This window comes from Chiloscyllium punctatum, chromosome 4 (assembly GCF_047496795.1).
Source record: "Chiloscyllium punctatum isolate Juve2018m chromosome 4, sChiPun1.3, whole genome shotgun sequence".
NCBI classification, from domain to species: domain Eukaryota; kingdom Metazoa; phylum Chordata; class Chondrichthyes; order Orectolobiformes; family Hemiscylliidae; genus Chiloscyllium; species Chiloscyllium punctatum.
The window spans coordinates 52952234-52977234 of record NC_092742.1 but is presented as its reverse complement, the minus strand read 5'-3'; the positions used below and the strand labels follow the sequence as shown (position 1 = coordinate 52977234).

Sequence of the window (25001 nt, the reverse complement as noted above, 5' to 3'; positions counted from 1 at the left end):
TACCCAGCAACCAATTTAGCCAGCTGTCTGTAATTGTGGCACACTGCCAAAAACTGTTTAGCTGGCCTCGGATATTCTTGATGGCTTCTGTAATGTTAAAAGAGTCTTCAATAACGTGGGTGATACAATTGTCACCAATAATTGTACAAAGTCAGCCTTGCTGTGCTAATTGATAATCCACTGCGTAACGTGTCTGCTGTGTGTAGAGTCTGAGTTCAGCCAGCTCTGTGTTAATTGCTTCCAGAGTATTTGAGGTACTGTTGCCTAGGACAGTCAGGCCACATTATAAATCCTGACATGCTCCCAACAGTCACAGCACTTAAACACAGTGGAGTACATGCTTTATATACATTTTGCAGTAAAAATAAAGTTGTCAAAGTCTTTACTTTTGTCAGGAGGTACAGTTATGCTTCTGTGTGGTTTGTTCTGTTGTGTTTTCAGTACTCCCCACTGGGATGAACGTCTTGTCCGCCAATCCTGTCTGCACCTGGGGAGTGGTCAATGACATGAGTTTGGTCACAGGAGTCTTCAAACGGTTTTAGTTCGGTCCTGTGCTTTCATGTGCCTTTTCCTTTAATATCGATGCAGGCACAGATGTCCCCACTTACTACCACGTCGTATGGCCCATTCCATTTTGGGACAAAGCCTGGTTTGTCGGGCCATGCTCACACCAGGACGCAGCTTCCTGCTGCTGGGACCTCAGGGAAGATTTCGAGTTCCCCTTGCCTTGTCCTTTTTGTCCTGTTTGTCAGTTACAGATTTCCACATCCCTTTCAATTAGGCACTTAATTCTGTGACACATCACCGAATTTTGTCTTTCAGTGGACCCACTCCAGTGCCACCTGTGATTATTGTCTCTGGCAACTGCATTGCTCGCCTGGTCATTAATTCAGATGGTGTTAGCCTGGTTGCCTGATTCGTGATGGCTCTTAATCTCATTAGTATGGCTGGCAGCACTTCAGCCCATGCTCTGTGTGAGGCCTGAATAGCCTTAGCTAAAGTATGTTTGAGTGTTCTATTCATTCTCTTGACTATCCCTGAGCTCTGGGGGTGTTAGGGGATGTGAAATTTTTGTCTGATGCTGAGTAATTGGCAGACAGTCTTCATGACCTTGCCTGTAAAATGTGTCCCTTGGTCGGAGTCGATCTGGAGGGGTACCCCCCCGGCCAAAACCTCGGGATTACCTCATCTGCTAATATTCTGGTTACAGTGGTTGGGAATGCTTCTAACCACCAGGTGAATTGGTTTATGATGACCAGGCTGTACGCTTTCCCACGGGAAGGTGGTAGTGGTCCTGTAAAATCTATCTGAAGGTGTTCCCAGGGTCCCCTAGGTCTGGGTTGGTGTCCCATCCTAACTTTTATGGGTCTCCCTGGGTTATGTTGTGCACAAATCATGCATCTGCAGCAGGACTTGGCCACGTCTCTTCCCATCCCCTTCCATCACCACTTTCTCCCTAGGCTTGCTGTCATGGCCTCTCTACCTGTATGGGAGAGCCCGTGGTGCAGTTCAAGCAACGTGTTCTGTATACATGCTAATGCTACCACCTTGTCTGCTTACCTCCAACCACCATCCTCCCTTTTGAATGCCCCTTGCAGTTTCTGTTGTTCTTTCTCTTCCTGTGGGTTGTCCTCCTGCAGCTGCTGAATTTGGATAGTATCTTTTCAATAGTGGCTATTGCAACCACATCAATGGCTTCTTGTTCTCGGGCTTTCTTGCTGCTCGGTCTGCTGCCTGGATCCCTTTGAATTTTAGCTAGTTTGGGCTCTCTTTTGCTGGTTTCTTTTGTTGGGCTTTTATTTTTATTACTGCACCCTCTTTTGGCAGTTCACTAGCACACAATAGTACCTGACTTCTTAATTGGTGTCTGATAGGGCGTCCCCCGCAGTGGTGACCCCTCTTTTACCCCATGTCACCATGTAGTCATGGACTACACCGAAGACATATTGACTGTGTGTATATATATATTCACGGTTTTTCCTTTTGCTAGTTCCAGTGCTTTTGTGAGTGCCACCAGTTCTGCTACCTGTGTGGACTGACTTCCATCAATCCCTCTGGACATAACTGTTTCTAACTTATCATTTACCACAGCCCATCCTGTTCAGGGCGACCCTGCTAACTATTTTTGTGACCTGTCCACGAAGAGGGTCTCCTTGGCTGTGTCTAGGGAGGGTATCTTTTACTCTGACTGTTTCAGCACAAGCAACAGATTCTTATAGCAGTTAATAAAGTTAAACACTTATTCTCCACAGACGTGCACTTAAATTTTTAAGTCAGTCCTGTAGCAAATCAGACATTACAATCAGTATACCTTTTAAACTGTGTCTTTGGCCCGTTTGACTCTTTCTGTTTGCAGGTACAAATTGGTTCTTACAATGGCTCCCCGATTGTGGCCTTCAATCAGGGCAGCAGTAATAAGAACCCTGCTAGCAGCACCAATTGTTGTGGGGAAAATCACCAGTCTCGGAGTCAGAGTTGAGGTTCAATGACAGAGTTTATTGCACAAGGAAATACCGGAGCTCTGGGGAGAGAGAGAGACACCAACAGCACAGTGGTCAGCTGTGAGTCTTCTCTCGACCAGGAGCACATGTCAGGATACTTTTATATACATCTTATGATACAATAGGTCTGTGATGAGATTATTGTCTTTGTATCATGGTTTGTTTATGGTAATCATTAGAGAATTGTTGATAGTTTAGATACAGTCATTGTCAGTTCCAGGACAGCCTTTGTTAATTTCAGCGCGGTTGTTGTTAGTTTCAGTGCAGACACACTACATTGGGGAGACTGGGCGCCTCCTAGCAGAGCGCTTTAGGGAACATCTCCAGGACACCTGCACCAATCAACCACACTGCCCCGTGGCCCAACATTTCAACTCCCCCTCCCACTCTGCCGAGGACATGGAGGTCCTGGGCCTCCTTCACCGCCGCTCCCTCACCACCAGACACCTAGAGGAAGAACGCCTCATCTTCCGCCTCGGAACACTTCAACCCCAGAACACTTCAACCCCAGGGCATCAATGTGGACTTCAATAGTTTCCTCATTTCCCCTTCCCCCACCTCACTCTACTTCCAAACTTCCAGCTCAGCACTGTCCCCGTGACTTGTCCGGACTTGTCCTACCTGCCTATCTCCTTTTCCACCTATCCACTCCACCCTCTCCTCCCTGACCTATCACCTTCATCCCCTCCCCCACTCACCTATTGTACTCTATGCTATTTTCTCCCCACCCCCACCCTCCTCTAGCTTATCTCTCCACGCTTCAGGCTCACTGCCTTTATTCCTGATGAAGGGCTTTTACCCGAAACTGCTGCTCCTTGGATGCTGCCTGAACTGCTGTGCTCTTCCAGCACCACTAATCCAGAATTGTTAGTTTCAATGTCTGCACAGAAGTCTATTGGTCTAGTAATGACTGCTAATTGCTCTTCCTGAGAAGGACGGTTCCTGCAGCTATTAGCACTCTGTACTGGGTCCGTACCAAGCTGTTAGCCTTTCTATATAAGGTGTTGGCTGGACCCAGACACTTCGGCATGTAGTATACGCTACTCATGTGTATTCTCTCCCCCACCTGCCTTAAACAAACCAAGTAGGTTGTGTGTGCATTGTGCTGGCATTCTGGTGGCCCCATTCAGTGTATTTGCTCTGCATATTGTGGTCCGGCGACCAACTTATGTGTCAAGTCCTTAAAATGCGTTGCTGGAAAAGCGCAGCAGGTCAGGCAGCATCCAAGGAGCAGGAGAATCGACGCTTCAGGCATGAGCCCTTCTTCAGGATTCCTGAAGAAGGGCTCATGCCCGAAATGTCGATTCTCCTGCTCCTTGGATGCTGCCTGACCTGCTGCGCTTTTCTAGCAACACATTTTTAGCTCTGATCTCCAGCATCTGCACCTCACTTTCTCCTTATGTGTCAAGTGGCCAACTGATGGCTCAGCAGACATCTTGTGTGTCCGTGTGCCTTGTGTCACCCTGCCCCATGCCATCTCTCACTTCAAAATAAATGCAGTTTAATTTATTAGTCCTACCTTGTTCCTGTCTGCCCTGACTGTTTGACTCACTTCTTTTCTCAACTGTACCAGTCTCAGATTGATCTCTTTCCTCATTATCTCCCTTCCCCACCCCATCCCCAGCCTTACTAATTTAAATCCTCCCGAGCATCTCTAGCAAATCTTCCTACCAGTATGTTAGTAGCCTTCCAATTCAGACAGTATCCATCCTCCTTATACAGGTCACTTCTATCCCAGAAGAGATTCCAATGATCTAAAAAATATAAATCCTTACCACACACCAGCTCCTCCGCCAAGCATTCATCTGTTCTATCTTCCTATTCCTACCCTCACTAGCTCGTAGCACCAGGAGTAATCCAGATATTACTAGTCTTGAGGACCTCCTTTTTAAAATTCTTTCCTAACTCTCTATATTTCCCCTTCAGAGTCTCATCCTTTTCCCTTCTTGTATTCTTGGTTCCAATGTGTACAATTCTCTGGTCAATCTCTACCAGTTTACTGGAGGAGATTATGGAATTGGTTAAATCTAGCAGAATAATAGAAACAATTATTTATTACAACTTTATTCTTTGTTCTAAAAATGAAAACATGAAGACTCCTTACATTTGAGTGAAGACGTTTAAGAACAGCTGGCAAGTGAATTAAAAGAATATGTGATCAGTTATTCCATAGGTAAAGAAGAGTGGTCCAGGAAATGGCTGATGGAATTTAACGTGAGCAAGTGCGAGGTCTTGCACTTTGGCAAAAAGAATAAAAGCATGGACTACTTTCTAAATGGTGAGAAAATTAATAAAGCCAAAGCACAAAGGGATCTGGGAGTGCTAGTCGAGGATTCTCTAAAGGTAAACATGCAGGTTGAGTCTGTGATTAAGAAAGCGAATGCAATGTTGTCTCTTATCTCAAGAGGGTTGGAATATAAAAGCAGAGATGTACTACTAAGACTTTATAAAGCTCTGGTTAGGCCCCATTTGGAGTACTGTGTCCAGTTTTGGTCCCCACACCTCAGGAAGGACATACTGGCACTGGAATGTGTCCAGCGGAGATTCACACGGATGATCCCTGGAATGACAGGTCTAGCATATGAGGAACGGCTGAGGATACTGGGATTGTATTCGTTGGAGTTTAGAAGATTAAGGGGAGATCTAATAGAGACGTACAAAATAATAAATGGCTTTGAAAAGGTGGATGCTAGGAAATTGTTTCTGTTAGGCGAGGAGACTAGGACCCGTGGACACAGCCTTAGAATTAGAGGGGGTCATTTCAGAACGGAAATGCGGAGACATTTCTTCAGCCAGAGAGTGGTGGGCCTGTGGAATTCATTGCCACGGAGTGCAGTGGAAGCCGGGACGCTAAATGTCTTCAAGGCCGAGATTGATAGGTTCTTGTTGTCTAGAGGGATTAAGGGCTACGGGGAGAATGCGGGCAAGTGGAGCTGAAATGCGCATCAGCCATGATTGAATGGCGGAGTGGACTCGATGGGCCGAATGGCCTTACTTCCACTCCTATGTCTTATGGTCTTATAACATTTGGATCCTGGTCAAGATAACAACAGCAAAAATGTTGCTCCATAATTTGAATCCTAAATAGGGACATTGTCTTAGAACAAGACTGTTGTAAAAAATGTCTCAGATCTTTATCTGGTCTTGACTACATGTGACTCCAGATCCACTTAAGCCTAACTGACTCTTTCCTGTCCTCTGGGCAATTAGGAAAGGGCAATAACCACCGACTTTGTCAGCCTAACCCAAATCTCTCGATTAATTTTCTTTAGTGATAGATGCTGAAATTATTGTAGTTAGGATTTCGAGCAAATAAATTGAATGTTTATTTCTCAATTAATAATGAATCTACCCAGGGGGAAATAGTTCCCAGTCAGACTTGATTTGGAGACTTCTACGGTTCATGGTTATAAACAAATGAGATCGCCAGACTGTTTACATAATTTGCATTATATCCCTGTGACTGTTGTTAAACTTTGGCATCGATATGTGAGACAATTCTTGATTCTGTTCCACTCTTTGGTGAAAGAATAACCTGAAATCTTGTATTTAAAGAAGTACAGTTGCAAAACGTAGCCTACTAATTTGAGGACAAACATGTTGTGCAGTCTGTACCAATAAACCTTATTTCAACGTCATTCTTTGGACCCAATCAGTTCAGTCCAAGGCGGAACTGGGGTTACTGACGCTAAAATACTCAAGAGTCATGCCATTAAAAAATACAATTTTCTGTATAGAACAGTATGCGAGTCTTTATGTGTTATATAATACATCAGACTGTATACCTTTAAATAAATCAAACATACGCAAAGACCCCATCCTTGCCAAGTATTTGCAATGTGGCGACGTGCGAGTTTGATGTTACACACCAGACCAGGAAGCAACGTGAAATTTACAAGAAGGCGGGACTTCTCTTTCCCAGCCAACTTTCAATGAGTCGAGTTTGTTCACTCCGGCAATTATTTTTTGTAGAATTTGGATCGGAGCAGCTTATTTGATCGTATAAGGCGAGATTAAGTGTTTCTTATCATGTTGACACTGGTCCTTTTGTTGCTTTCTTGTGTACTTTCAGCCCGGTGTAAAGACCATCAGACTTTAAAGAGACAGGTGGATGAACAAAAATGTTCCTATCAGGTAACACACGGTGGATCTTTGTTGATAATTTCATGTGAATATGTGAGGGTTTATCTGAACTGTGTAAAACATAGTTACTTTGTTGCGTGTGTAAACCTCCCCTCCCCCTCACATTTATGAGAACCATGTAGGACATTAAGTCTAGAGATGTCCCCCAAATAGAGTGCTAATAACAGTGGGGTATGTCTGGTGCAGAGCAAGGCCACCTTCTTTTATACTTGATGCTGTTTCTAAGTTTGGATGCGATAGGTACCGTGTTGATATTGCTTTGTGCAAGATGCCAGCTCGCCCCTGTCTGAGACGTGAACGGTTGATTGAGCACGTAGTCAGTGCGGAATGAGAAAGCTATTGTATCGGGTCAGAGTCAAGGCGAGGAAAGAAAAAGTCACCAAGTATTAATCACAACTCCGCTTATTAATCAGAGGGTGTGTCTGTGTGAGGACTTTTACAAATTAACAATCACCTTTCCAACCCATGGTAAGTTACATTTCCTTTGGTTCATAAGATATCCGATGCACGTTGAAGTCAGTGAGTTACCAAGTCAAGCTAGAAAATTTCATCCCTACCCGTAGGATTGCAGATATTCAACTGAACTTGCATGTCGAAGTGTTGTCATTTGTTATGCCCACTTCTTCTGAAGTTACTAACTGCTTGGATGAGGGGAACTTGTATGGTGAATATTCAGAACATTTAACTGTGGAGGGGGCATGAGTCCCAAACTCTTCCTGATGAAGAGCTTCTACGGGAAACGTCGACGTTCCTGCTCCTCGGATACTGTCGGACCTGCTGTGCTTTCCCAGCGCCACACGTTTTGCCTGATCTCCTGCATCTGCAGTCCTCACTTTCTCCCTGCGGAGAAGGCATCACAGCCTTATCCAGTTCTATCTTTGAACATCCAGACCAGACCTATTTAGTATGAGACACTGGATTGTGATGATGAACTAGAACCATAACTAAATCTGGGTTCTGCCTTGAACTAAATTGATTCAGAGTATCGAGTACAGGAGTTGAGAGGTCATGTTGCAGCTGTACAGGATGTTGGTTAGGCCACTGTTGGAATATTGCGTGCAGTTGTGGTCTCCTTCCTGTTGGAAGGATGTTGTGAAACTTGAAAGGGTTCAGAAAAGATTTACAAAGATGTTGCCAGAGTTGGAGGATTTGAGCTACAGGGAGAGGGTGAATAGGCTAGGACTATTTTCCATGGAGTATCAGAAGCTGAGGGGTGACCTTACAGAGGTTTATAAAATCATGAGGGGCATGGATAGGATAAATAGACAAAGTCTTTTCCCTGAGGTGGGGGAATCCAGAACTAGAGGGCATAGGTTTAGAGTGAGAGGGGAAAAATATTAAAAAGACCTAAAACTTTTTTTCACGCAGAGAGTGGTATGTGTATGGAATGAACTGCCAGAGGAAATGGTGGAGGCTGGTACAATTGCATTATTTAAAAGGCATTTGGATGGGTATATGAATAGGAAGGGTTTGGAGGAAAATGGGCCAAGTGCTGGCAGGTGGTTGGGATATCTGGTCGGCATGGACGAGTTGGACTGAAGGGTCTGTTCTTGTGCTGTACACCTCTATGACTTATTGACTTTGAGAGATTTCCAACAAATGACGTTGAAATAATATTTATTGGTTTTTAAATGTTACCTAGTGCCTTTTTTTGTCTGATAATCACCCCTGAGCCATGCTGAGATGTTTTATAATAAAAAGTGTAAAATAATGCTGTTCTGCCAGCCTCCTTCATTTGGAAAGAGTTAGTTGGATTCAAAACATTACCTTTGTTTCCCTCTCCACAGTTGTGACCAAATCTGCTCAGTTTTTCACTTTGTTTTTAATGTTGATCTCTGGCACCTGCAGTATTTTGTTTGATGTTGGGATGTTTTACTGAATTAAAGGCATTATATAAACGCAAGTACTTGTCGTCACTAAGGCAGAGCCCTGATTCCAGATTTGCACTACAATATCAGCATTAGTATAAAGCAACTTGCTTCTCGATCCTAAAGTTGCATTAATGAGATCAAAACGTAACTTCTCTTTCTCCTCATTAACACTATGGCTAGACTTAGAACTTGGAGATTCCAGATAGTTCAGGGTGAGAGGAGAAAGATATAAAAGGTACCTACGGAGATCTTTGAAGAGAGAGGAGGAGAACTTCCTCAAGGTAAGCATCCTTGGAAGAGGCTTCACATTAAGGTTAAAATCAACTAGGAGGAAATAAGGACTGCAGATCAGAGTCGAGCGTGTGTTGCTGGGAAAGCACAGCAGGTCAGGCAGCATCCAAGGAGCAGGAGAATCGACGTTTCGGGCATAATCGCTTCAGCAGGAATTGAATCCAGGTCCCTGTGAGGCAGCAGTGCTAACCACTGAGCCATCATGCCACCCCTATAGCGTATTTGGAAATTATAATAATCATTCTTTTTACAAAATACAGACTTTTCTTTGATTGTATAATGTTTCATATGGAGTATATTGGGTGGCGATGAACTCCTAAACCATATTAATAAGGATAAGCTCTGACAGTGAGTATGGAAGTGACAGAAATCCAGCCTGTGATTATGAAGCTGTGGGTTCTCAGTCTCAGTTTATCTACGTATTGATTTTAATCAGAATTGTGTGTTTTTGCATGGTAAAATATTGTCATGCCTCTGTGAATTAGAATGTTGGAATTCTAGCTCTGCTATACCCATACTTGTCACAAAAGTTAAAGATTTTTTAAAAAGGATGCAGAATTCCCTTTTAGACCAAGTTGTTCGAATGCACAGATCAGCTTCCTGTACTTAACAAAGTTAATTATTTTTCACAAATAATTAGAGAATAGCTGCAGGTAAACAATTACGAACCATCGCCTTGCAACAAATTAAAATTCTAATGCCTTATATACTCCCCCTTATACACACAGGCAAGGAAAACAAGACATGGATTATGGATGGAGTGAAAACTGGGAAAGTAGTTCAGTGATCGGAGTTCAGAGCTCTTGAGCTGGTGGAGGTCTGAAGGCTTCTCTCCATCTTTTTCTCACGGCCTCAAGCTGTTTACTGTATTGTAAGCAAAATGATGCTTACAATGAGAGTTAGGTTCCTTGCTTTCCAAAGTGCAGCAATCCTTGGTTTTTAAGTTATTTTCTCATTTCTGTTCACCATTTGAAAAAGACAGAAAAATAAAAAGGACATGTTCTTTATTACACAATCACAACAAAATTGTTGAAGGGAGAATTAGAATTAGTTCAAAGGCTCTTTTCAACTGAGGTATCACATAAATGAGTTTTTAAAAACTAAATTGCAAATGCATATTTTAGCAAATCTAATGAAAATATTATTATCCTGGGAAAAGTGGATATACCTGGACATGCTGATCATGGTACATTTATCTGTTGAAATGTAACACAAATTTACAAACATGAGGACTTATGAAAAAGAGTAGGCCATTCAGCACGTTAAGCCTGCCCCACCATTTAAGATAATCATGACCACAAAGCACCTCAATGGCTTTCAGCCACCTCATCCCCAAACCCTCTATGCCCTTACTATTCAGAAATCTATCAATTTCTACTTTAAACATATGAAAAGACTGAGCTTCCACAGCCCTCTGTGGTAGAGAATTCCAAAGGTTCACAACCAGTTGAGTTTAAGAAAAAAAATCTCCTAATTTCTGACCTAAATGGTATACCCCACTATCTTGAAATTATTTCCCCTGTTTCCAGAATACTCAATCTGGGGAAAATGTTACCTGCATCTACCCGGTATTCCTTTCAGTATGTCATATGTTTAAATGAGATCACCCCTCATTCTTCGAATAGAATTCTCTTCTAAAGAATAAAGGGTCCATTTTCCAAATTCATCTCCATAGGACAGTACTACCTTTCTGGGATCAAGTCTGATGAAACTTCACTGCACTTCCACGATGGCAATAATATCAAGATAAGGAGACTAAAACTGCACAACATACTCCAGGTGCAGCTTAACCAAGCTCCACTTCACTACACCCATAGTCAAAGACTCTTGCAGTAACATTTACCATTCCATTTATGACTTAATAGCGCATTACACTTGCATGTTAGCCTTCAGTGACATTAATAAGGGCACCTAGGTCCTTTTGTACATCTACACTTTCCAATTTCTTACTATTTAAGCAATACTCTGCAACACTTTCTCCTATTAAGTGGATAACATCATATTTTTCCACATTAAATTCTACCTACTGAGTTCTTGCTAGTTTGCAAAACTTGTCTAAATCCGCCTAAAGTTACTTTACATCTTCCTGACACATTCCCACTTAGCTTTGCATCATCCACAAATTTGGAAGTACTGCATTTGGTCCCCAACTTCAAATCACTGACATATATTATGAACAGGAGGAGTTCAAATACTGATATAGTTTTGAAAAATCATACAATTTTAAGCAGCCTGTTAGCCATAATTAGACTGTCTGTCTTCAGGTTATAACGTAGATCATTTGTAGTGTATTAAGAGCTTCCCTTTCAGTAGTTCTGGGGACACCTGTGTGATTTGTTGCCTGAGATGCATTGATAAGTCATTGGGCTGTTTTAAACTAGCCCAGTTGGCCCATTTGAAGGTGTCAGGTTACTAGCCCATCTTTGGGCCTATTGAGGCCCTTAAGTGGTCAATAATTACATTCATCTGGCACTGTTGGTATTTCACCTACGATGGGAGGTCCCTGTCATTGCAGGAAGCCTGGAAGCTTTAACTTATTGAAACTAATTCGCACCCCACTTGTCAAGCAATCAAACTACCTAAAGCTACTAAGCATGTTGGAATTACCTGCACTCCCAGTATGGAACATCCATCTTCCGCAGCTACGCTGGCACCACCCCCCATCTTTTCCTCCGCTACATTAATGACTGTATCGGCGCTGCCTCGTGCTCCCACGAGGAGGTTGAACAGTTCATCCACTTTACCAACACCTTCCACCCCGACCTCAAATTCACCTGGACTATCTCAGACTCCTCCCTAGACCTTTCCATTTCTATCTCGGGCGACCGAATCAACACGGACATTTACTATAAAACGGACTACACCTCCTCCCACCCTGCCCCCTGTAAAAACGCCATCCCATATTCCCAATTCCTTCGTCTCCGCCGCATCTGCTCCCAGGAGGACCAGTTCCAATACCGTACAACCCAGATGGCCTCCTTCTTCAAAGACCGCAATTTCCCCCCAAACGTGATCGACGATGCCCTCCACCGTAAATCCTCCACTTCCCGTTCCTCCGCCCTTGAGCCCCGCCCCTCCAATCGCCACCAGGACAGAACCCCACTGGTCCTCACCTACCACCCCACCAACCTCCATATACAGCGTATCATCCGTCGTCATTTCCGCCACCTCCAAACGCACCCCACCACCAGGGATATATTTCCCTCCCCTCTCCTATCAGCGTTCCAAAAAGACCACTCCCTCCGTGACTCCCTCGTCAGGTCCACACCCCCCACCAACCCAACCTCCACTCCCAGCACCTTCCCCTGCAACCGCAAGAAATGCAAAACTTGCGCCCACACCTCCCCCCTTACTTCCCTCCAAGGCCCCAAGGGATACTTCCATATCCACCACAAATTCACCTGCACCTCCACACACATCATTTATTGCATCCGCTGCGCCCGATGTGGCCTCCTCTTTATTGGGGAGACAGGCCGCCTACTTGCGGAACGTTTCAGAGAACACCTCTGGGACACCCGGACCAACCAACCCAACCACCCCGTGGCTCAACACTTCAACACCCCCTCCCACTCCACCAAGGACATGCAGGTCCTTGGACTCGTCCATCGCCAGACCATAGCAACACAACGGTTGGAGGAAGAGCGCCTCATCTTCCACCTAAGAACCCTCCAACCACAAGGGATGAACTCAGATTTCTCCAGTTTCCTCATTTCCCCTCCCCCTACCTTGTCTCAGTCAAATCCCTCGAACTCAGCACCGCCTGACTAACCTGCAATCTTCTTCCTGACCTCTTCGCCCCCACCCCCTCTCCAGCCTATCACCCTCACCTTGACCTCCTTCCACCTATCGCATTTCCAACGCCCCTCCCCCAAGTCCCTCCTCCCTACCTTTTATCTTAGCCTGCTGGACACACTTTCTTCATTCCTGAAGAAGGGCTCGTGCCCGAAACGTCGATTCTCCTGCTCCTTGGATGCTGCCTGACCTGCTGCGCTTTTCCAGCAACAGATTTTCGGCACTGTTGGGACTAGAGCTGGCAGTCAGTTGGATTGGCCAGTGCTCTTCAAGCTGGGACTTGCTAATGAGATGGGGGCTACAGAATTTAATTGTTTTAAATTGTTACAGAACAGCTATTGGAATTGTGGCTGGACTGGGCAGAGACTGTGGCACTCCATAAAATTGAATCCATGAAGTAAATTACCTGCCCATTGATTTTTATTGTAGAATTGGTAATCTGAGGGCCTGACCTTGACTCAGTTAAAGTCCATTCACTATAAAATAAAATTGGGCTTTTGGAGTCAGTTAACAGACATCTGGTCAGATGTGATGTGAAAATGTTCCCCTTATTAAACTTTCAAATTTTGTTTTGACAGGAAATATAATTTACATCAATAAACCTGTATGTCAATCTTTCATTATTCTTTATTTGTACTTTTAACATGGAGTTTATGTTCTTAGGGTCGTAGAGATGTACAGCATGGTAACAGGCCCTTCAGTCCAATTTGTCCATGCCGACCATATACTCTAAACTAATCCAGTTCCATTTGCCAGCACTTGGCCCGTATCCCTCTAAACCCTTCCTATTCATATAGCCATCCAGATGTATTTTAAATGTTGTAATTATACCAGCCTCCACCACTTCCTTTGGCAGCTCATTTCATATATGCACCACCCTTTGTGTGAAAAGATTGCCCCATAGGTCCCTTTTAAATGTTTCCCCTCCTATGCCCTCTAGTTCTGGATTCTCCAACCCCAGGGAAAAGAACTTGTCTATTTACTATATCTACGTCCCTTATGATTTATAAACCTCTATAAGGTCACCCCTCAGCCTCCGACTCTCCAGGGAAAACAGCTCCAGTCTATTTAGCCTCTCCCTATAGCTCAAATCCTCCAACCCTGGCAACATCATTGTAAATCATTTCTGAATCCTTTCAAGTTCACAACATCCTTCCTATACAAGGGAGACCAGAATGGCAGACAATATTCTAAAAGTGGCTTACCCAAAGTCCTGTACAGCCGCAACATGTTCTCCCAACTCCAAGGCTCAATGCTCTGACCAATAAAGGGAAGTATACCAAATTATCCATGTCCATTCTGTCCTATGGAATTGGAGTGTCATGTCAGCAAATTCTATGGTTATTGTGCAACATGTGATCCTTCTCTTTATCCCTTCCTCTTCAATCTAATATGGGTTTTGCACAAACGAAATGAAAATGTTCATAAAGACAGAGATTTACCCACTAGAGAATGGATATAACATATTTGTTGCAACAGAAATATTTGTCTTTTTTTCTCATCAGTTACTGTTGAGAAATCTAGCATTGTGCTATTACGAAGCATTCGTTTAGTCAGGCAATGCCTTAAAAACCATGAAAATTATGCTTTGAGGGATATTGTGAAGCTCAGGCATTCGGTTCTTGAAGCAAAATGGCAAGTGTCATACCTGCAGCAACCTGTAACTAGGATGTACATTTGCAATTAAAAATCTGACTGATTATGTATAGAAACAGTTTCCTTTTAATACAAACCCAGGGATTATATTCCCTGGAATTTTGAAAGGTGAAAGTGAGTCAAAGTTTTAAAGATATTAAGGCGAATCAATAAGGTGGAGAAAGAGAAGCTGTTTCTGCTGGAGCCAGGAATTAAGGAACACATTTACAATTTTGAGCCAGATGTTTCAGGACTGAAATTAGGATATGGTTTTGCATCCAAAATGTGATATAAAATTGGAACTCTTGCCTGCAAATGAAGTTGATGCTAGGTCAATTGTTAATTCTAAATTTGAGATTGATTTTTGATAAACAAAAGATATTGAGGAATGTGGAGCAAAAGAATTGGGTCACAGATCAGCATGATCTTATTGAATAGTGAAACTGCCTTTAGGCTCAAATGGCATGGTTCCCTTGTTTCTCTATTTTATATGGCAGCACTGAAACACTTAATGATTGATGGAAATGTCATTTTGCCCTCAGTGTGTTGTCTGCACTATCAGCTTACTTTTCCAGCAATGTATTTTTCATCCTGTTGCCCTGTAGGGAGCCCGTTATGCTATTGAGCATGATTTACGGGTAGTCTTGTAATTCAACTCAGTACAATTGTGTTGCACAATAGAGATTTAATTTGCTCAGTGCCAGTTTTGAACAATTTTGCTTCAGAAAACAATGTGATAAAAGTAGTCTATTCTCTGCATATTTGCAAAGGATCTAAGATTTAGTCAGTTTACAGGACACTGCAAGGATGATAATTTAAACTCTTTAACTGTAGCTGACAGGATACCTCGACGATTGCACTTGTGATATTGAAACTATTCAAGACTTTAATAACAAGAAGCTATTTCCCAAAATACAAGAACTGCTAGAAAGTGATTACTTCAGATATTACAAGGTATGTTGTTATATCTTCTTCTGTATTTATCTGTGTTGGTTATGTACTATGATTCTCAGATTTGTTTAAATTGTTCACTTCAATCTTTACAGGTGAATTTAAAGAAGCCTTGTCCATTCTGGTCAGATAGTAGTCACTGTGGTCTGAGAGATTGTGCTGTTCAACCTTGTGAGCCTGTAAGATCATCATTTCTTTTATAAACTAAAATACAGGGAGGAGGGAATGTGGATAGAGGTAAATTTTTAAAAGAAATAAGGACAGGGAGCAGTAATACCATATAATTATTTATTCATTAAATGTTTTAGTTTTAGGTAAAAAAAGCATTCTACCACTAGTGAGAGAGACTATATAGGTATGGAATTCAGGGAGAAGGCCTGTGATACACTTAAAGAAATTAGTGTAGACTGAGAGGAGGTTTTGAGTGACCTGGCAGGCTTGAGAGTAGAGAAATATCCAGGGACAGATAAAATGAATGTCAGATTGTTCAGTGAGGCAGGGAAGAAATAATAGGGGCACTTGCAAAAATTTTCAATTCCTCTCTGGCCACAGGAGAGGTGCCAGAGGAATGTAGGAAAACCAATGTGTTAGTGTTATTCAGTTAAAGGCAGATTGGGATAAACCAGGAAACAACATGCTAGTCAATCTAACCTCAGAGGTGGAGAAAGTATTGGAAGCAATTCAGAGGGACAGAATTAATCTACATTTGGAGAGGGAAGGTGTATTCGAGAACCGTGAGCATAGTTTTGTTTAGGGGTGGTCGTGTCTGGCCAATTTGATTGAATTTTTTGAAGAAATGACCACGTATGTAAATGAGGGCAATGCTTTTGACATTGTCTACTTGGATTTCAGCAAGTCTTTTGATAAGATCCCATGTGGGAGACTGATAGCAAAAATAAGAACCACTGGAATCCTAGCAAATTTGGCAAATTGAATACACAACTGGCTTAGTGGAAGGAGGCAGAGGATGATTGTTGAGGGGTGTTTTTCCAACTGGAGGTCTGTGTCCAGTTGGATCCCCAGGAGTCAGTGTTGGGGACCTTGCTATTTCTGATTTAAGTAAGTGATTCAGACATGAATTATAGAAGGGTTAATCATTAAGTTTGTGGATGATAGAAAAATTGGTGGGGTGGTAAATAGTGAGGAGGCTACCCTCAGATTACAGGAGAATATGGTGGGCTGATCAGTGACAAATGGAATTCAATCCAGATAAATGTGAGGTGTTGCACTTGGGCAGAACAAACATGATGAATGATGTGTGTACACTGATGCCTTAAGGAATCAGAACAGGTGGATAAAGTGGTTAAAAAGGTTTATGGTATGCTTGACTTTATTAGCCAAGGTATCAAGTTTAAAAGCAGAGAGTATTTCCTGGAACTGCAGAGAATGTTGGTTCAGCCACAACTATGGTATTATGTGCAGGAATCCACATTGTAGGTGGGGTGTCATAGCATTGGGTAGAGTGCAGAGAAGATTTACCAGGATGTTGCCAGGGCTGGAAACTATTAGTTATGAAAATAGATTGGACTGACTCGAGTTGTTTTATTTTCCTTCGAGCAAAGGAGATTGAGGGGTGGGGCGGTGATATTACTGAGATGTAATGAATTATGAGGGGTGTAAATAGAGTAGACAGGAAGGAACTTTACTCTTAAAGAAAGTATCATTAACTGGGGACATAGATTTAAATTAAGGACAAAAGGTTTAGAGGAGCTGTGAGGAAATGGTTTTTTTATTCACTCAATAGTGGGAATCTGGAGCAGTCTGTAAGGATGGTAGAGGCAGAAACCCTCCAAACATTTAAGAAGTGTTTAGATGTCCACTTGTGATGCCACTGGATAGTTTGCTGGAAAATGGGATTAGAATAGTTAGGTGGTTGTTTCCATCTGGCACGGATGTTATGGACTGAAGGGCCTTTTCCTATGCTGTAGCTCTTTATGATTCTAAAATGGGAGCTAATTAGATTAATCCTTAATGGTATCTCATGGTGTATTCAAATGATACGTTTTTCCATTTAAGTTATTTCACAATGTTTTTTTTCTGCAGAATGAAATACCAGCAGGAATTAGATCAGAAAGTTTAAAGGTATGACATTTGCAAATTTAATTCATGGTGCACGTGCTAGTATTTAAATGGATGCATGAATTACTGTCTGATTTAAAACTCTTAGTTTCATATTTTTATTCTAAACATGTTTTTTACATTGGTTAAGACAATCAATTATGAAGAATTTAAGGAGTAAATGTATTTTTTTCTGTAAAAGGTTGAAACTACCAGACTAACAAAGAACCTTTCAGAAAAGAAATTTTATATTAATTATTAGGAATAATCAATAGGACAATAGTGTTATTCAGGGATCCAGATGGGGCCTCAAATCATAAGGTCAAAGCTTGAGTTTCTGTTCTGTCACATCTTTCTCCCTTGGCTCTGCAGTGTGCTATTTGACTAAATCCTTGACAACTAGCATTTTATTTCAGAACTACACACACTGGTGAATATTATAAACAAGCAGATGTGTAATATTGGTGGACTGTTTGATATTCTTGCATTACCTATTTGAATTGTTGAAATTTGAGTTGTTCTTTACAATAAGATTTCAAGTACATGCTTTATGTAGTTAATAACAGTTCACAAGCAATCACGATCACTCCCCTTTTTATTATTTATGCTATCCATTCACTCCACTCCTACTTCCTGAGCCCACAGTCTCTGTTGGACCCAGCAGTACCTCCTGCCTGTCCTTCTCCCATGCTCCTACAATCTTTCCACTTTTTCTTGACTCTCCCACAAATAAGATCCAAATTTAAAAACCACATCTCCATTTACATACTCTCACACATCCTTCCCTCTCCAAGTTACTGGAACTGTATGCTACTACTTTATACAAAAAAAAAGAAATTCCTTTCAATATATCGTACACAATAAATTTTGGGAAAATTATTTTTGGTGCCTTTTGTAATGCAGTTACCGACGCTATGGTGCATGTATTAAAAAAAAATTGACTGGTTTAATTCTATGAACTTCTAGTATACAATGGAAGCAAATGTGATTTCCCAACATGACCGTGACTGTGAAAAGGCTGAGAAGCTTGGTGCTGTCAACAATTCATTGAGGTAATTGAAATGACACAGGATCAAGCATCATTAAATTCCACTGTCTCTCTGTTGCATGGATAACATTTTTTTGCAGCCTGATCTTAAAAAAATACTGCTTTTGTGATATTGGAAATGTTTATAATCCTGACTGTCAGGAAGAAACTGGAAGAACATACAGTTAAAATGGCCGAGCAACTTAATCCCATCAGACAGGTTGCCAACCTTTGGGTTGCGGTTATGACTTGCTGTTTTAAGCACTCTATCACATGGAGGTCAGACTGTGATTGGGCTAGGGCTTCACTGCAGTTTTTAACCCGAGGTCTCAACAGGCAACCCAGTGACAAGAGTAGCTGAAACCAGAGATAAAAGATTACTTCTTTGGTTTCTTCCACAACCATCTTCCTATGTGCCAGGTATGTCCCCTGGTACTCATTGATTCCAGTTTTACTAGGGCTCCTTGATGCCACACTCGGTTGAATGCAGCCTTGATGTCAAGGGCTGTCACTCTCACCTCACCTCTGGAATTCAGCTCCTTTGTCCATGTTTGAACCAAGGCTGTAATAAGGTCAGAAGCTGGGTGGCCCTGGCAGAGCCCAAATTAGGCGTCACTGAGCAGGTTATTGCTGAGCATGTACTACTTGACAGCACTGTTGATGACACCTTCTATCACTTTACTGATGATCGAGAGTCAACTGATGGAGTGGTAATTGGCTGGGTTGAACTTGTCTTGCTTTTTAAGGACAGGATATATCTGGGCAAGTATGTCTTTTCCTCTTGTTGGTTCCTTCACCAGCTGTTGCAGATCCAGTCTAGCAGTTATGTCCTTTAGGACCTGACCAGCTTGATGAGTAGCACTACTCCAAACCACTCTTGGTGGTGGACATTTAAATCCCCCACCCAAAGGAGGTTTTGTCCCCTTACCATTCTCACTGCTTCTTCCAAGTGATGTTCAGTATGGAGGAATATTGATTCATCAGCCGAGGGAGAATGGTATGTAATAATTAGTAGGATGTTTCCTTGCCCATGTTTAACCTGAAACCATGAGACTTCGTGATGCCTCGAGGTAATGTTGAGGACTCCCAGGTCGACTCCTTCCCAACTGTATATCGCTCTGTCGCCACCTCTGCTGGATCAGTCTTGCTGATGGGACAGGACATATCCAGCGATGGTGGTGGTGGTGTTTGTAACATTTCTGTGAATGTGACTGTGTCAGGCTATTGCTTGACTAGTCTGTGAGACAGCTCTCTCAATTTTGGCACTAGCCCCCAGGTGTTAGAGAGGAGGACTTTGCAGGGTCAACATAGCTGTTTCTTCGTTCCCTGATATCCAAAATCCCGCTCCGAACCACCAGCTGAAACCTCGGACTGGACTCAGCAAGCATGTGAGAATGCAGATGAGGCCTGTGTGTTAAAATCTCTTGGGCCAAGTGCAACAGAAGAGCTGATGAGTTGCTATCTGTCTTGATACATGCCTGCACAATGCTCACAACTTACTTAAAATGGGGGCCATTATCTACATTGAGTGATTACTACTTAATCAGTTTAAACATTTTTTATTATTTTAGTGAAGAAACAAAACAAGCAGTATTGGACTGGAACAGACATGATGATTCTACAGACAACTTCTGTGAAGTTGATGGTGAGACCTTATCATTAACCTTTGAAATAAGTGTTTGTATTTATTATGTGTTTACACAGGAATGTCTGATTTCATTGCTTTTTGTATCATGCACTGACATCATCAACTATTTACAATTTAAATAATGACCACAGTAACATTTCTAATGTAGATGGCTAGCGTGACTGAGAGCATATCCCATTAGAACTTGGTAATTTACTTAGGACTAGCATGGACCTTGCAGATCCAATGACCTATTCTTAGCTGTAATCATTCATAATCACTTACTCTCTACCACTCCATAAGCTAGAACCCTATTCTGATGACAAAAGACAGAAACTCCGTTCCATTTGAGAGTGAGAAGTTGTTTTAAGACAGTTTTACAGTGGAGATCCACAGCTTTCCCATCCAGTTATAAATAAAAAGAGAGAAACTCAGCAGGTCTGGTAGCATCTGTGGAGAGAGAAAAACAAAGTTAAGGTTTCAAGTCATAATGATGCTTCAGAACTGAAGGAGCTGGAATACAATGGTTGACAGAGTGGATGAGGAGTGAACAGTGAGGATGCCTAGAGCAAAAGGTTAAAAATCACACAACACCAGGTTATAGTCCAACAGGTTTATTTGGAAGCACTAGCTTTAGGAGAACAACCACCTGATGAAGGAGCAGCGCTCCAAAAGCTAGTGCTTACAAATAAACCTGTTGGACTATAACCTGGTGCTGTGTGATTTTTGACTGTGTAGACCCCGGTCCAACACCAGTGTCTCCAAATTAGAGCACAAGGTATAGGGTTATGGTAATAGTAGTAAAAGAGAGAAGGAGATGTTAAGTAGGTGTGAATGATAGGTGTGGAAAACAGAAAAATGGATCCATTCTGCTGACAGCATGTGGACAAAATAGAAACAAGAATTGGGCAGGGGAGTTCAATAGACAATAGGTGCAGGAGTAGGCCATTCTGCCCTTCGAGCCTGCACCACCATTCAATATGATCATGGCTGATCATCCTTAATCAGTATCCTGTTCCTGCCTTATCCCCATAACCCTTGATTCCACTGTCCTTGAGAGCACTATCCAACTCTTTCTTAAATGAATCCAGAGACTGGGCCTCCACTGCCCTCTGGGGCAGAGCATTCCACACAGCCACCACTCTCTGGGTGAAGAAGTTTCTCCTCATCTCTGTCCTATTTTTAAGCTGTGTACTCTGGTTTGGCACTCACCCATCAGCGGAAACATGTTTCCTGCTTCCAGAGTGTTCAATCCTTTAATAATCTTATGTGTTTTAGTAATCTAATCTAATCTAATCTAATCTTATGTGTCTCAATCAGATCACCTCTCAGTCTTCTAAACTCAAGGGTATACAAGCCCAGTCGCTCCAGTCTTTCAGCGTAAGGTAGTCCCAACATTCCAGGAATTGACCTCGTGAACCTACGCTGCACTTCTCAATAGCCAGAATGTCTTTCCTCAAATTTGGGGACCAGAACTGCACACAATACTCCAGGTGTGGTCTCACCTGGGCCCTGTACAGCTGCAGAAGAATCTCTTTGCTTCTATTCTCAATCCCTCTTGTTGTGAAGGCCAGCATGCTATTAGCCTTCTTCACCACCTGCTGTACCTGCATGCTTACCTTCATTGACTGGTGTACAAGAACATTCAGATCTCTTTGTACTGCCCCTTTACCTAAATTGATTCCATTTAGGTAGTAATCTGCCTTCCTATTCTTGCCACCAAAGTGGATAACCATACATTTATCCACATTAAACTGCATCTGCCATGCATCTGACCACTCACCTAACCTGTCCAGGTCACCCTGTAATCTCCTAACATCCTCCTCACATTTCACCCTGCCACCCAGCTTAGTATCATCAGCAAATTTGCTAATGTTCTAATCGAAATGTAAGACGTGTAATCATGCTGTGAAGTTGTTGAATTCCATGTTGAGTCCTAGGGTTGTAAGATTCCTAAGCAGAAAAATATTGTTGCTCCTTGCATTGAGCTTTGTTGGAATATTACTACCATTTCAGAATCAAACATTAACACTGTTTCTTTCTCAACAGATGCTGCTAGTCCTGCTAGGTTTCTCCGGTGTTCGCTGTTTGTTTAAATTTCGGATTGCCAGCATCTGCAGTAATTTGTCCTTATTCATCCAATGAAAGAAACTGATGGAATTATAGACACGTATAATGAATGACTACATTGACATCTTGTAGAATTGGAGGCTCCATGTGACTTAGCAAAGCCCAGCAGGGACTACTATTCAATAGACTTCAAACATGAAAGATAGAATTCTACTGAAGCAAAGTCAGCAAATTATAGCATTAGCCTTTGTGCATCTTTCTCTACCACAGGCACACACAGGATAAAGTTGCAGATTTTGTTGACTTAAGTTGATATGTTTCATGAAACATACAGGTCAAACTGTCCTGTCATGAAGTTGAATAGCATCGTCCAATGCCAAATGACTCTTGAGAGAAACTGCTCTAAATTGAAGAAGGATAAATTCTTGGAATGAAATATAACTTTTGTCCCTCAGATGAACACTGTCCAGACGCTGAATATGTAGATCTGCTTCTCAACCCTGAACGTTACACAGGCTATAAAGGTCCAGAAGCATGGAAGATCTGGAATAGTATCTATGAGGAAAACTGTTTCAAGTATGTAATTCATCAATAGGACAAAGTGCTACCAGTTCTTTAACAAACTATAGTCAGTCATTAAACTGTGTATAGTGTCAAGATTGCAATTACTTATTTCTGTTCTCACTGTAGGCCAAACTCCATTAGAAGACCATTCAACCCATTGCTTCCTGGCAGAGGTGAGTTAACAATGTGACTTTTTTTCTGTATTAAAAACAATTGCTTTGGACAATTTGAGTAACTATGTAATTTATTATCCATCAACATAAAAGTATTCCTTACTAAATTCATTTAGCGATACCATGACAGAGCGTGTGTATAATAGTGAAAACAGGGGATTTGCCTCACAAAACTGAATACGGCTAACCAATTGAGTTGATTACAATTTTAATTGAGAACAAATAACAAAATGTTAATCTATCCTGGGTTAGTGAGAGGTTTCTTATTTTAGATTTGAGAAAGTAATATTCTCAATATTGGGAGCCTAGGAACTATGAACGTGCATTCAGCTTTGGGTGTCAACATATTCAAATCCCTGAAGTTGGTGCAATAGTGCAAAAGGTATTTAGGAATGTGACCTTCTATTTCAAGAGAAGGTGGATGGAATGTAACATGAGGAACTAATGATTCCCATGTAAATTACATTTAATTTAGGGCACAGACCTCAGGAAAGATATATTGCCTTAGAATCTGTCTTGGTACAGATTCACCAAAATTAAGCAAGTCATGTTATGAGAGCAGACTATATAAATTTGTAATTCCTCAAGTCTAAGGGATTTAAAATTAACAAGGGATAGAGTAGGTTCATGCAGAGAACCTATATCCTTTAGTGGTAAAAATCTAGAATAATTGAGAATAATGTTAACGTTAGAACTAGATCACATGCAAAATAAATATGGAAAAATTATCTCACACAAGAGTAGAGTAAATTTGCAAAGATTTCCTCAAATGCTGTGATGCAGGGTTATATGGCATTTGAGATGAGATTGATGAGATTGAATTTAGGCAAGGATATTGATGATGGATATGGAACCAATTAAGTTTGATGAAGATCATCCATGATGTAATTGAAGAGGTGCAATGGGTGGAATGGAGATAGTGAGGACTGCAGATGCTGGAAAATCAGTTGATAAAGTGTGGAGCTGGAAAAAGCACAGCGGGTCAAGCAGCATCAGAAGAGCAGTGGATTTCAAAGGTTCCAACCTGAGTCGTTGTCTCTTCTGCTCCCCTAATGCTGCTTGAACTGCTGTGCTTTTCCTAGCTCCAAATTTTATTGACTCATTGGGTAGAATGCAAACTTCTGTTCTGATGTTTAGTTCTTACAAGAACTAGAATGGCAGAAGCAGAGATGCTCTCATATTTTCTGTCATCTTTATCAGAGTGTAATGGCATAACAACATGAATACTTGAGAAAGATAGTGGAAGATTCCCAACTGGAGATGAATATGGCAGTTTTTTTTGCATACTTAAAGTAATGGGACTAATATTGAAAAGTAATCAGGCCCGGACTTTATGCATTCCCGAATACTGAAGAAGGTCATAGAAGAGATAGCATAATTCTTCTGAACTATTTGAAAATTGGGATTAGAGAGTGACAAACTTTAAGATAAACTAATACATTACTAGTATCTTCTTACTTTGCTGTGAAGGGAAAGAATATTTCACTATGAACTTTGAGTTTTGAATCTGGTATAATAAAAGAAACTAGTTAAATTATGGATTGAAACTTGTATTAGTGCTGGAAAAATTATTTATCTTTTAGCTCTGAGTTCATAATTGATATAGTGAAAGGAAATATGGATTTTCAGAAGACTTTTGATAATGTGCAACAAAAGATACTTGTTGAAATGAAAAGCAGATGGATTATAGAGGGATGGCCAGAATGCAATGCGCTTAATAGATTAATGCACCTTTTTCCCATTGACAGAATGTAGATGATTATGTGGTCCCACTGGTCTTCACAGATTTCTTTTGCATCTGTGTAATCAAAAGAATTTGAATGTAGGATAAAAGAGGATTGATATTGACGTTTGCTTTTTTTAATTGAATATGGGCTTGACAGGGTCTGAAAGTGTTAATACTGCAGAGTGAAAAACAAACCCATCCACTCTGGTGTCATATTGATTGATTGGTAGTTAGATCAGTTTATGATCTTGAGGGAGTGAGACCTAACTTCTGCCCTGGCTGAGTCTTAAAGGATTTAGCTGCTATGTCCAGGTTTGTGGCAGATCTTGTGGAAACTAACAAGAGGGAGAAGCTTACTTAACCATTTCCCCACCATTCTATCTGTAGCAGATGTATCTGATCATGACTGCATTGATCTTGTGGAGACTCCAGTTCCATGTTCTGTGGAGGATCGCATCCTTTACCACTACCACCATGCTGAATGTGGGATAGATTTTAAACAGATCTAATAATGTGATTGGGCATCCATGAAGGGCAATGGATCATTAGCAACAGGCTGTACTCAACCACAA

General features: G+C 41.6%; 1 protein-coding gene across 1 annotated transcript in view; it reads left to right on the top strand.

The window, feature by feature from the left end:
• The first annotated feature begins 6213 nt into the window (after positions 1 to 6213).
• Positions 6214 to 25001, top strand: part of ero1a (endoplasmic reticulum oxidoreductase 1 alpha) — a 36109-nt gene continuing 17321 nt past the window's right edge. Inside the window, exons 1-8 of the mRNA XM_072568719.1 lie at positions 6214 to 6635; positions 15068 to 15187; positions 15280 to 15363; positions 17228 to 17266; positions 18209 to 18294; positions 19841 to 19914; positions 22422 to 22542; positions 22657 to 22703. Of these exons, the coding sequence (XP_072424820.1) occupies positions 6531 to 6635; positions 15068 to 15187; positions 15280 to 15363; positions 17228 to 17266; positions 18209 to 18294; positions 19841 to 19914; positions 22422 to 22542; positions 22657 to 22703 (676 nt within the window). The 5' untranslated portion in view covers positions 6214 to 6530. The remainder of the gene's footprint in view (positions 6636 to 15067; positions 15188 to 15279; positions 15364 to 17227; positions 17267 to 18208; positions 18295 to 19840; positions 19915 to 22421; positions 22543 to 22656; positions 22704 to 25001) is intronic.